Source organism: Rhipicephalus sanguineus, chromosome 1, assembly GCF_013339695.2.
Source record: "Rhipicephalus sanguineus isolate Rsan-2018 chromosome 1, BIME_Rsan_1.4, whole genome shotgun sequence".
In the NCBI taxonomy this organism is placed as follows: Eukaryota; Metazoa; Arthropoda; class Arachnida; order Ixodida; family Ixodidae; genus Rhipicephalus; species Rhipicephalus sanguineus.
The window spans coordinates 182,376,321-182,390,306 of NC_051176.1; the positions used below are offsets into that span (position 1 = coordinate 182,376,321).

The window sequence follows — 13,986 nt, forward strand, 5'->3', positions numbered from 1 at the left end:
GGTTATAGCGGCACTATACGGCTGGCGTCTGTAGCCTTATACATCTAAGTGCTTCAGCGTCCCCTAGTTGGACTCCATGGTGGGTGGCCGCCATTGCTGCCGAAACAAACAAAACTATCATGGGAACACCCTCATTTCCCCGCCTACTTGATCGTCTCCCTCAGAAGAGGGTACGCACCGAAGAACTAACAAGTTTCAACCGACCGAGAACCTCCTATCCGAAATTCCACGTAATCCATAGTGAAGCTACAGACAAACAAGCTAGATCGATCTCCCCATTTGTTGTGGCAAAGTCTCTGACCGAAGTCTTTGGGCCAGGCTACAAGGTAACTAAGATGGCTAGCGGTGACCTTCTGCTTGAACTCCCTGAAAAGCACCACTACGACAAACTTGGTGGTCTAGCAACCTTTGGCAACATCCCAATATCTGTTTCACCTCACCGATCAATGAATACCACACGCGGAGTCGTCTCAGAAGTAGATCTCCTTCAATTATCGGAACAAGAACTTCTAGAAGGGTGGAAAGACCAAAATGTCACCGATGTGAAACGAATCATAATCAGACGCGACAACAAAGAAATAGCGACGAAGCATCTCATACTAACCTTCGAATCCAGCGATCTACCACAAACCATTGAAACAGGATACATAAAACTAGCCGTCCGCCCGTACATCCCAAATCCGAGGCGATGCTTCAAATGCCAGCGATTCGGCCATGGTTCGCAGAGCTGCCGTGGTCAAGAAACTTGCGCAAGATGTGGAGGCCAAGGCCATCCCTCTGAAAACTGTACAAGCACACCCCACTGCGTCAATTGTGACGGCGATCATGCAGCCTACTCGCGATCCTGTCCAAACTGGAAAAGAGAGAAAGACATAATCACCCTCAAGGTAAAAGAAAACATTTCTTTCCGTGAAGCCCGTAAGAGGTGCTCACCTTTTCACACCACACCTTACGCTGATGCGGCGCGCCGGGGGGCCGCGTCGCATCGGCCGCCGCCACTCCTTCGGTCTCCGCAGAGCGACCCGTCGGCTGTGGCACCTGCCCCCAAGGCGGCAGTAGTTAAGTCTACACCGCCAACTCGCGAACAGGGACCGGCGACTCCAGGGCCGTCGGGTCTCAAGGCCTCGTCTCACCAGGCGAGGCCCGAAACTCGAGCCACTAGCCCGACCGTGCGGGCATCCAGTGCCTCCGAGGAGGCAATGGACACGGTATCGGCACCACTGGTGCCGAAACACCGGCGCAGTTCTCTGGACCGCGCCAAGAAAACAAAAAAGCCAATTACGGGGCCGGACGACCGTCCTGCCTCCTGAAACAGTATTTCACTTGAACACTCTACAGTTCCTTATTGTGCACACAGCACCGTTGTATGATTAATATGCACACACAAATATTACAGTGGAACATCCGAGGCCTTCTTCGAAACCTCGATGACATTCAAGAACTCCTTCACGAACTCAATCCAAAAGTGCTGTGTGTGCAAGAAACACATTTAAAACCACAACACACAAACTTTCTACGAAACTACCTCATTTTTCGAAAGGACCGAGATGATGCCACGGTACCATCCGGCGGTGTAGCCATTGTAGTCAACCAATCAGTAGCATGTACACATCTATCACTACAGACGTCCCTGGAAGCAGTGGCTGTTCGAGCAGTTCTTCTAGATAAACTCATCACCATTTGCTCTCTATACATACCGCCACAATACCACCTACAAAAACAAGAATTTCAGTCTTTAATAAATGAACTCCCAGAACCTTACCTGGTCCTTGGGGACTTTAATGCACATAGCAGTCTATGGGGTGACTCTCGCTGCGATGCGCGAGGTCGTCTGATTGAACAGTTCCTCTTCACGTCCGGTGCGTGTCTGTTGAATCAGAAAGAGCCAACATATTATAACCTCGCCAACAATACCTACTCGTCCATAGATCTTACCATTACATCTCCATCACTTCTACCTCTATTCAAATGGAAAGTCGGTAATAATCCTTATGGAAGCGACCACTTTCCAATAGTTCTGAGCTCACCAATAATGTATGATTGTCCCCCACAGGTTCCCAAATGGCATATTGACAAAGCCGATTGGGAAGAGTTTCGTAAAGTTACTCGCTTAAATTGGACTGATATGTGTGGTTTAAGCATAGATGCAGCCGTAGAGTACTTTACAGCTTTTCTCACGGATGCTGCAACTAAGTGCATCCCACAAACAAGTGGACTGCCCGGGAAACGACGTGTCCCGTGGTGGAACACTGAGTGTCGAAATGCACGGAAAAAACAAAACAAAGCATGGAGGTTGCTTAGGGACTCTCCGACAGCCGAGAATCTTGACAGTTTCAAGAACATAAAGTCCCAAGGTAGGAGAACGCGCCGACAGGCCAGAAGGGAAAGTTGGCAGAAGTTTTTATCGGGCATTAATTCATATACACAGGAGGCCAAAGTCTGGAACATGGTTAGCAGGGTAGCAGGCCGACAAGCACATTCACTTCCTCTAGTAAACACACAAGGCGACAGCTTGGAAGACCAGGCGAACTTCCTAGGTGTACACTTCGAACAGGTGTCGAGCTCGTCGCACTATAGTGAAGCTTTCCAAAGATACAAAACAAGAATAGAAAAACAGAAATTAGAGCGCAAGTCCACAAAACACGAAGCATACAATGAACCTTTCTGCATTGCTGAGCTACAAGCATCGCTTAACTGCTGCAATAATTCCGCCCCAGGCTCCGACCGTGTTGTATATGAAATGTTGAAACACCTGCCATCTGAAACTCAAAAAGCCCTCCTCTCACTGTATAATGCTGTTTGGTCTTCCGGCGAGATCCCCTCGGCCTGGAAGGAAGCCATTATTATTCCGATTTTAAAACAGGGCAAGGACCCATCCTCCGTTACGAGCTACAGGCCCATTGCACTAACAAGCTGCCTGTGTAAACTTTTTGAAAAGATGATAAACCGCCGACTTATACATTTCCTCGAAGCAAACAAATCACTCGACCCATACCAGTGCGGTTTTCGAGAGGGTAGATCTACCTCTGACCACCTTATCCGTATCGAGGCACAAATTCGCGACGCTTTTGTCCACAAGCAATTCTTTCTTTCGGTGTTCCTCGATATGGAAAAGGCTTACGACACCACATGGCGCTATGGCATACTGCGAGACCTCTCACACTTAGGTGTCCGAGGAAAGATGCTGACCATAATCGAAAGCTATTTGTCCAATCGCACATTCCGTGTTCGAGTGGGTAACGTCTTGTCCAGAATATTTGTCCAGGAAACTGGAGTGCCGCAAGGTGGTGTCCTGAGTTGCACACTTTTTATTATAAAAATGAATTCGCTACGTCTGTACATTCCACAGAACATGTTTTATTGCACATATGTGGACGACGTGCAGATCGGTTATAAGTCGTGCAACCTTTCAATGTGTGAGCGGCAGGTCCAGCTGGGCTTGAACAAGGTCTCTAAATGGGCAGACGAGAATGGGTTTACGCTGAATGCACAAAAAAGCACTTGCGTCCTATTCTCCAGAAAAAGAGGCTTTCATCCCGATCCAGACATTGACCTACATGGTCAGCGTCTGTTGGTAAAAACAGAGCACAAGTTCCTAGGGCTAATTCTAGACACAAAACTTACGTTCATACCGCACATTAAGTACATAAAAAACAAGTGCATTAAAACCATGAATATTCTAAAAGTGTTGTCACGCACCACGTGGGGTAGTGACAGGAAGTGCCTGATGAACCTTTATAAAAGCCTTGTACGCACGCGCCTAGATTATGGGGCGATAATATATCAGTCTGCGACACCAAGCGCCTTGAAGATGCTTGACCCTGTCCACCACTTGGGCATTCGTCTTTCTACGGGTGCTTTTCGCACCAGCCCCGTGGAAAGCCTCTACGTCGAATCGAACGAGTGGTCGCTCCACCTGCAGCGATCCTACATGTCGTTTGTATACTATCTCAAAGTGAACGCAGACAAAGAACACCCCTCACACCCCACAATAAATGATTTATCTAGTTCTGCCCTTTTCGACCACCGTCCTTCGGTGCGACAGCCCTACTCACTTCGTGTGAGGGGCTTGGCTGAGGAAACGGATGTGCCACTTTTCGAACACTGTCTATTGGCTCCCGCTGCACAACTACCGCCGTGGCGGTGGCACCTTATAGACTGCGACCTTTCTTTCATGGAAGTAACGAAACACGCGCCTATTGCACATATCCGTACATACTTCCTTGAACTACAACACAAATACACTTGTGCGGAATTCTTTACGGACGCCTCAAAGTCCAATACTTCTGTGTCTTACGCAGCCGTTGGGCCATCCTTTACAGATTCCGGTATTCTACACCCAGAATCAAGTATCTTCACAGCAGAAGCTTACGCGATACTTGCGGCCGTTAAACACATCCAACAATTAAAACTACAAAAGGCAGTGATTTACACAGATTCTCTAAGCGTGGTAAAAGCTTTAAAAAGTCTGAAAAGACACAAAAACCCCGTCTTTGTCTCGCTGTATTCTCTTTTAAGCACGATCTACGCACTCGAACAACATGTCGTAGTGTGCTGGGTGCCAGGGCACCGCGAGATACAAGGCAACGTGTTGGCGGACCAGCTAGCAGCATCCGCCCACGAAAACAGTCACAATACATCCTTAGCTATTCCCCCACTAGACCTAAAACACGTCCTAAAAAGAAAGCTCAGAGTCTTTTGGCAAACCACATGGGATATGCATACACGAAATAAGCTACACGTTGTCAAACCGCATCTGGGTAATTGGCCGCCAGTATCAAAATCACGCCACACAGAAGTTACACTCTGCAGACTTAGGATCGGTCACACATACAGTACACACACACACCTTCTGTCCGGTGGCGAGCCACCTTTGTGTGATAGATGTGGTCAGCCACTCACGGTCCTTCACGTCCTCATCCAGTGCAAGGAACTCGATGCTATCAGAAAAAAGCACTTCTCATTGCCCTACCGACAGCAATTTCCACTTCACCCTTCAATGTTCATTGGTAGGGACCCGCTTTTTACATATCAGTCACTGTCTGCTTTTTTAAACGATGTACCCAGTTTTCATGTCATATATCAAGGTGATCCGTAGCACGGCCTCTAAACAGAGGTCGCTGCTGCGGTGAATACGTTGAAGACAGCACTTGCCTCGCGGCCCTTGGACTCAAGGGCATTGACGAGGCATTCGTGCTAATGTCATATCTTCATAGTTTTATTCTTGCGACCACTTGTCATTCATTCCACTACACATATTTCACGTCACCTTCATGATTTTAATATATATATATATGTTTTACCCGCCTCTAGCGCGAGGAATTTTAAGGCCCCTATACAGCTACTTACCGCAACCATTGTTCATATCCTTTGTCTCATGAACTGGCGCTCTTTGGCCATCAATTGGCCCTTGCGCCATTAAACACCACATATCATCATCATCAGGTTATTGGCCATTGTAGCTTAGCAGGTAAGGTGTCGCACTGCTAAGCTTGAAGACGCGGGTTCAATTCCTGGCCACAAAGACCACATTTCTATGGGGGTGAAATGCAAAAACGCCCATGTAAGTACTTAGATTTGAGAACACATTAAACAACACCAGGTGAACAAAATTAATCCAGAGTACCCCACTATGGGATGCCTCATAATCATATTGTGGTTTTGGCATGTAAAATCCTGCAAATTATTATTATTATGTTATTGTCAGGTTTAAAGTGCATCATGAAGCATCATTAATGTATAAGGAGTCGCTGAGATACTTCAGCCTTTACCTGTGTAATCTGCTGATGTTGTTAGGTTTTCTGATCAATGACACGAACTAGATATTTTTATTTATATAGTTAAAACTCAATCTAACGAAATTCGATGTTATGAATATTCTGATCTAATGAAGAAATTTCCATTGTCCGGCAGCTACCCATGCGGTTAAATGTTGTCATCAACTTGAATTAACAAAGCTATCACAGCACTAAACCCGATTTAATGAAGTTTTTCCGGAAATAAATTAGTAAAAAATGTAGTCATTTCTTTCTAATTTTGACACAAACGGGTTTTCCTCGGTCGTGCGCTGTAACACTATCGCGTTAAAACACCTACCTGCCCTAGTCACGACCCTAGTTTCATTTTGACTAGGCTGCACGCCACACCTATTGAAGGAACAACATACCTAACATAAAGTCTTAATTAGGCTTGTGCGAATATTCAAGCACTTCGAATATTTGAACGAGTATTACAGTATTCGAATTCGCTTCGATACGAATTGAAATTATTGAAAATTTTGAAGTATTTGAAATGATCGAATAGACATACATAAACGGCATGTAACCCCCTGTAAAGGTGGTTTCACTGCAGTGGAGCGGTGCGATACCGTGAATACACCTTTCCAGGGGAAATCCGCACTGCCGCGAAGCCCCACTTCAACGTCAAATGAACACATTGCCCTCACATCAATTCATCATTTTTTAATTTTAAAAGCTTGTTATACTGTCTTATATCCTCTAAGTATAGTGAATTTTAAAACGTAACATATTTCACAGGTTATCACTTGCATTCTACCGAAAGTCAAATGCTGTTTCTATTTAAAGTTGCTTCCACTTTCCGTTGAACCAAAAAGAATGACATTTGCACATGCCTTGTTTCAACTTTAAAAAATATTGGGCAGGTTAGTTGGGTCATGACAAATATGGTCATTTTTTTTTATAACATGTGATACCACCTACCTGTGGTATCACGTTATATTTGAATTCGCTTTGAAATAATTCGACCAAATCACTATTCGCTTCGAATTTGCTTTCAACTTAGAATTTACTATTCGCACAAGCCTAGTCTTAATGTACCAAATGGTGCTAGGGGTGGTGTATGTTTGCTGTCCCTGTAAATGCTCCCACAGGACCACAGTGGTTGCTTTTGTTATTAAAGCACAGCTCTTAGGTGCCCATTCCTGCGTTGAGCGGTGTCGCCGTCGGTGGCGTAACCGATAGATGTGGAAAAGTAACTGATACACACAAAAAAAATAAAATGAGAAAAAAAGTGTCCAGGATCGAATGGGATTTGAACCCGGCCCCTCTGTGGGGCAGTCGAGTATTCTACTACAGAGCCACACTGGTGCTTGAAGCTCATTTGCAAAAAGGTCCGATACAGGCGTCATGTCGGGCAAGGAATCGCATTAACTTATGTAGTATAGCGTGGCAGAAGAGTAAAATAACAACCAGTCATCACACAATGCTCAATAAATTCAAATATCAATGTCAATATCAATGTCATTGTCAATAAATTCAAATAAATTCAAATTCAAATGCTAATTGCACAATGAGTGTGTGGTTTAATGCTTCCCACTCACTGCAAAGTACTCAGTCATAATTTTTCATCGTCATCAGCCACATGCGGCATCAAGATAGTGCACATAATACCTTACAGACGTGTAGCATCTGAAAGATGAATAAATGGCGCAGAAAGACGAATAACGGTGTAGTGGGTGCTGTCCTACTTCACAAAAATGATGATTTATGGCATAGTCGATACCTTGCAGAAAGCCAAAACTTCAAACACAGTTGGCCTTGCCCCAACACGAAGCCGCACTCAGAATTCACATTATTCAGTATCGTAATCATTGGTGAATTTTTTAATGGTTTATGTGACAAATAACACCTGTCATCACCTCGCAACTTTCTTGCTTTGCCTTCTCGCACAATTACTGCATTCGTTCACCCTGTATTTGCACATCAGCAGCTTGTCAAAGCTCTCCATGTCTGGGCTGCCCTCGGGGACTTCTCATATGTGCAGGTGTGTGTTAGTGGCAAATAAAATGCTGCCGTAGCTTTCGAATGCCGCTGTATTATAATTTTAGATTTTGAAGGACCAAAAAATCCTTTTCTCAATGTTACAAACATCCTGATTTACAAAATAATTAGAGTGCAGTCATTGCTTTGTTAAATCGAGTGTCAACTGTATATTTAAGACTGAGGAGGAGTAATAAACTTTATTAGCAGAAACCAGCAGGTTTAGGTGGCCGGGCCGAGGCCTCCCATGAGGAAACGTCAAGGGCTTCCCTCGACGCCACCTCATGGGTGTGCTGGGTCACCCAGGTTTGTTCGTCGAGAGCGGAGCTCTGCAGAGCCTCGCACAGCCTCGACGAAAGGGTCGTGGTGTTAGTGTGTCTGTACTGGGCTGGGCACTTCCACAGCATATGCGGATTTAATGAGGTCTCATGAGGAGGACTTGGAAGGATATGATAGCTCGGCTTAGTAGCCATAGTAGGTTCATGCACTTCATCCTGTAGGTGCTGTGAACACTTGAATTGTTTTGTGCAACTGGTCTGTGGTAATCAGAAGTGTTTTAATGATAAATAAGTCTGCCGGCTTCATACCATTTAGTGCTTCTTTGACTGTGTGCATGATGCTTTCCACACAGGGTCAGCCACCATGGTAGCACATCTGACTGTGAGTCAGACTCTGATGCTGTGGATCGCAGTGGAGCTGGACGTGATTGTGGAGGATTCTCTGCAGCAATGTGGGAGCGCATTCGTTTCTTGCGCATGGCCAGCTCTGAATCCACAAAGGACAGCAACAGAAGCCAGGAGCGAGCAGGGTCAGTAGAGAGCAAGAGGTGGGCTGGTTTGGAGTTTTGTGACCTATTTGTTTGCCGGCCATTGCCAGACGATGCACCCCTGGCTGAAGTGCGATTGTGATTTTTGATGGCCTTACTGGGGCAATAATTGCTTTACTTTTCAGTGAGAATTCATTGTGTGCAATTTCAATTTAAATGAGCATCTTCAGATGTCATTATGCACATTTACTGAGGATTGGTGTTATCGCAATTCAACCTATTATGCTAGGGAAAGCGAAGGGAGGGGTGGCAGCATTCATACTGTCTGTCTAGTACGGTTGTTCTAGCTGTTGGACATAAGGAAAGCCATGCAAATGGATGCAACTAAGTATGGTACAAAATAGAGGATGCACTAAAACAGGTTCCTAGGTATTTACCTGCCACTCCACTGTTCAGCCAACATTCCTACATAAGAAATCTATTTAGAGGAGGCCCTTATCCCAATTTTTCCTCCACCTTTCTGGGGCCCAGTAGATATGGGGATATTTTCTAGCGCTGCAGTTATTTTTGTCATGTTGTATTTATTTTGACTTTCTTTTGTGTTTTATTCTTGTTATAGTAAACTTTCATTATGGAAAAATTCTTAGAACAATGAATTACTTCCACTGTATAAAGTACTGTCAAAAATATGCACGAGGTTAAAGGGACCAACAACAAACTTTTATGTTGCATCTTTTTCTTTTAGTGCAATGTAAAGCTTACACTTTGGAGTAATAGAAAATGTCGAATATTTCTTCTCAGAATATTTTGTTTGCAGTCATGATCATGCTCATAAAGTAAAAGGAGATGTAGGTCATACTCAGTAAGGTGTGCCTGAGGTACGAAATAAAGAGCTAGTGAGTGAGTAGTGGGCTTATGTTAGGGTTGCCATGAGTATTGTTGCTTTTTAGTCGCTTTTTTTAGTAGATGTCATTCTGAACATGGCATAGAAAAAAGAGCTTTTAGATTTTTCTTGCTCTTGGGAGAAACTGCAAATTTTCCACTTCGTTTTTTTTTCTTCTGAGTTGCCCATGTTTGGACATTGGGACAGAAATTGTCGAAAAACGAGTTGCTGTCCTCCAATGTACTTTTTTTTGTTTTGTTTTTCATGGAATTTTCATTGCGAAAGTCAAGGAAGCCTAGAAAACTCGGGGAATTTTGAAAAAAGGATATCATATGCTAGACACCCTGGAACACGTTAGTTGTTATCAAAAAGTGGCTCAGTGGCAGCTTTGAAGAGAGCATGGTTGACAAGAGGATAATGCTTGTAGAGAGGCTGTTTTGGCCAATGGCCGTCTTTATAAAAGATGATTGAGGATCTGTAGTAGTACATTTGTATAGCTTTTATATGGCAAATGCTTAAGGGATGCTGTGAGCGGGATTGATTTTGCACAGCTGGGTAAAGCATGAAAAATGTGTGATACTACATTCACACCTTTGTGATTTTGCACCATATTTTAAGACTATACAGTCATGCTTGTTCTTTAGGTTACTTACGGGAGTAGTGTTAGAGTAATTGAAATACATTTAAAACTCAATCCAACGAAACCCCATTTTATGAGGTTCCTAATCTAATGAAGGAATTTCCATTACCCAGTACACATAGGACTGAATGTTTTCATCAACCCAAATTAACAAAACTAACTTGGCACCAAACCTGATTTAACTAAAGTTTTCCTGAAATAAACGAGTAAAAAAAGCAGTGATTTTTGCTCATTTTGACACAGACGGGTTTTTCTTTGAGCGTGTGCTCTAATGCTATCGTGGTAAAACATATGGCCGCTTTAGTCAAGACCCTGTTTTAGGTTGACGAGACTGCACACCATGCCCATGCACAGAACAACAGACTCAACAGCCGGCGGCATTCTTCCGTGCCAGAGGGCGATAGAGGCGGCGGTGGTATATTGTCTCTAGAAATGCTGCCACAGGAACACTATGGGGGTTGCTTTCATCATTTCATGGTTTATGCAAAAGATGACACTGATCGTCTCATTGAAAATTTTTTGCTGGGCCTGCTTGCTCAATCACTGTGTTTATTATCCCTGTATTTGCATATCGGCAGCCTGTGATGGCTTCACGTGACCGTGTACCTGGCCTGCATCGCGCAGACATAGGAGGTTCCATGTCCGGGCCGCCCTTGTGGATTTTTCATACGTGCAGGCATGGGTTAGCAGCAAATACAATGCCACTGTAGCTATGTGGGAATTTTAGATTTCGAATGGCCGAAAAATTATTTTCTTGATTTTATGAACTTGCCGATTTAACGAAATAATTCGAGCATGGTCCTCACTTTGTTAAATAGAGTTTCAACTTTATATGGATCTAGCAGCATTGTTTTATATGGATTATTTTAAATAACATTAGTGAGGATGCATTCAGTGGGATCCCAAGCTAAGGTAAAATACAGTTGAACCCATTTTTAAGAAACGCTGATGTAAGAGACAAATGGGTATAAGAGACACCAGTGTGCCTGCATCAAAATAAGGGTTGATCAATAAATGAGAACATGGTACCCTGCTTATAAGAGACACTTCATGTACGAGACATGAACTGGTCCCCGATGCGTGTCTCCTATAAACAAGTTTAACTGTATTCTAATGTGGGTTAGATTAGTATTTTTAAGCTAGTAATCTTACGGAAAGTTTTAACGCGATAGCGTTAGAGAGCTCGTGTCGCAGAAATTCCGGTGTCGGCGTCGGCACCGTTGGTTGTGAGCGAAAAATCGTCCGTGACCGAAAAATCGAGAAAGAAGCAAATAAAATAAACAATAAAATCTTCGGTCCCATGGAGGATCGAACCCGGGCCGTTCGCGGGGCAAGCAGGCGTCTTACCACAAAGCCACGCTGTTACTTGCAGCTTCCTCGGAAAAAAAAACACTACATAAATGTCATGTAGTGAAAGGAGTCTCCTTAATCAGCGCCTCCTTCCTTAACGCATTTTGTTCGGCAGGTGTCACGACGAAAACGAGTCCATACGGCGATTTGTAGGCACATTTGCGAGGCCATCAAACTACGTCGAAAAAGGCCGGGATAGTGCAGCCATCGCCGCTAAATACACACACGAACTTTCAAACAGCTCTAAAAATGGACAACTATGTCCATCTAGCGGAAAACATATCAAGCCAACGCAGCAAACAGCAAATGCTAGATAATGTGCTGCCATCTGTGAGGCATTGTGAGAAATGTGTCTCGACTTTTCATGGCATCCGAGAGGGCGGGGCGCGCGGCGTGTATCTTGGAGGCCATGCGACTCTTGCTTTAGATCGAAAACCTCTACAATTCGCGCGCGTGCGTGCGTGTGTGTCTGTGTGCGTGTGTGCAGGGGCGTAGCCAAGGGGGGGGGTTGGGGGGTTCAACCCCCCCCCCCCCCGAAATTTTTCAGTTTTGCTTGCGTATATATACACGCACACGTACAAACGCACGCATGAGCATACACAAAGTATGGTTGAACCCACCCCGAAAAAAATTTCTGGCTACGCCCCTGCGTGTGTGTGTAACAATACACATTAATAAGTATCCACTTAGTGGTCGAAGTGCGCACTAGGGGCCCGATTTCGCTATCGCGTTCAACTCTTAAAGGCGAAGCTTAAGGGTCCCCCAATTTTTTGATAGCATTCTTGGCAGTCTTAGCTGTATGTGCTATCAAAGTTAGGTAATATGACATATTAATGCCTAGATACTCTGCACAAGAGAGTGATGTGATATTGTTGCCATTAACTATATGTTTGATAGTCATGCTGTATCTGTGAGCAGAAACCAGAGATGTTTGGTTAGTATTCACGAGCATTAACCAGTCGCAACTTAGATCTAATTTTTAGTGTATTGTTTTGGAGAGACAGGTTATCGGTTACATCAGCAATTAGGTAATCAATAAAACAAGTTTCAACCGTATTTAAAAAAAATATATTATTCAGAAGGTCGTTAATGTAAATTGGAAAAAGGAGTGAGCTCAACTATGACAATGTTGATTTAGCACATATAAAACAGACACAAAAAGACAAGGCAAACAAGTACAGGCACTTGTCTGTCTGCTTGCTTAGATAATCCATAGCATTCTCAAATCCAATGGATTACCGATTTTTGCAAACTTCCACAAACTTATCATGTAAATAAAGTGTCTGTTCTGATAAAGGTTTCTTGTACTTCTAGGTTGGAAAAAAGTATTTTCAATTGTACTTATGCGATTTTTCTAATAAAATGTGTAGCACATTTTTTTTTTACTCAAGTACTCCATCTTTGCCGTTGTGTCCCCCTGGCTCCATTACTTTTATCGACCATGCATGAGCAATGCAACTTCAAAGGAAAGTGAAGTCAGCTAAATTCAACTGTGAATAGCTAGCTCCGTGTTACACACGGTGTCACAATTATTCAAAAATACCTTGTCATTGTTACTGTTAGAGATTAAAAAATAAACATCTAAATTTCAGTGTTGTTATTAACTATACTCAACATGATTTACACTCCGTAATTGTCTCAAGATGGAAGAAAGTGAGGAAACGATTATTTTACGTTATGTTAAGCAGTTTTCTTATATGTATTTTGGGCCTGTATTTACTACAGTGCTATTTATTTCGGTGTCATTCTTGGATGTCTTCATTCAACAGCAACAACACAGAAAAACTACCTATTTGGTGAAGTACTGCTCACACCTTGCATTGTGTATTTCAACATGCCTGCAGTCACAAACTAGTGATCAACATTAAACACCTTTCACTAAATGAATGAAAATACCTTTGTCACCATGGCTTTTTGGGCTACTTGGTTAAATGCATCAAAAGGTGTCATAGCGCTAGCAGACATGGATGAGGAAGACACAACGGTACAAGCGATGTTAGTAAGTAGCGCTCGCCCATTGTGTTTTCCTTGTCCGTGTCTGCAAGCGCTATGGCACCTTTTGAAAATACCTTGGTGCGCTTTAAGTGCCATTTGTATATTTCATTTAAAAAATGTATTCAAGAACTGGGATTTGCAAAGCAGAAAGGGCTAAAGTGCCCAGTTTGTTAAGCTACCTTTACTTTGCATGCTTTGATTTCAGTGGTGTTGCTAGCAAAACGTTATTTATAAATTTTTTTCTTAAGCTTTGGTGCTGTATTTGAGAGACTACAGCTGTAATTCTTGTCGTTAAGTATATGTTCTCATAATTTCATACATATTCTTCTGATGCACTTAGGTCACTATCTGGGAACTCTGTATCAAGCGATTCAGCGATTGGTCATGGAGACTCTGTCCTCTCTCTGCGTCTGCATGAACTGGAAGCTGAGCTTATGTAAGAAACTATGATCCTTTTGTTTTGAGAGAAAATAAATTGGCAAGTTTATATATTTCAGACTTATTGACATTGTTGCAATAAATGAAGAATCTTTTATCCTGCTTATCATAGCTTCAAGTTCAGATTTTCACACAT

At 43.4% G+C, this 13,986-nt stretch overlaps 1 protein-coding gene across 2 annotated transcripts in view; it reads left to right on the plus strand.

The window, feature by feature from the left end:
- LOC119403407 (uncharacterized) overlaps positions 1-13,986 on the plus strand; it is a 714,971-nt gene that overhangs the window by 131,376 nt on the left and 569,609 nt on the right. Inside the window, exons 8-9 of one of the 2 annotated variants that reach the window (XM_037670349.2) lie at positions 8,410-8,604; positions 13,753-13,848. In XM_037670349.2, the coding sequence (XP_037526277.1) occupies positions 8,410-8,604; positions 13,753-13,848 (291 nt within the window). The remainder of the gene's footprint in view (positions 1-8,409; positions 8,605-13,752; positions 13,849-13,986) is intronic. The other variant, XM_037670353.2, reaches the window with a different exon arrangement.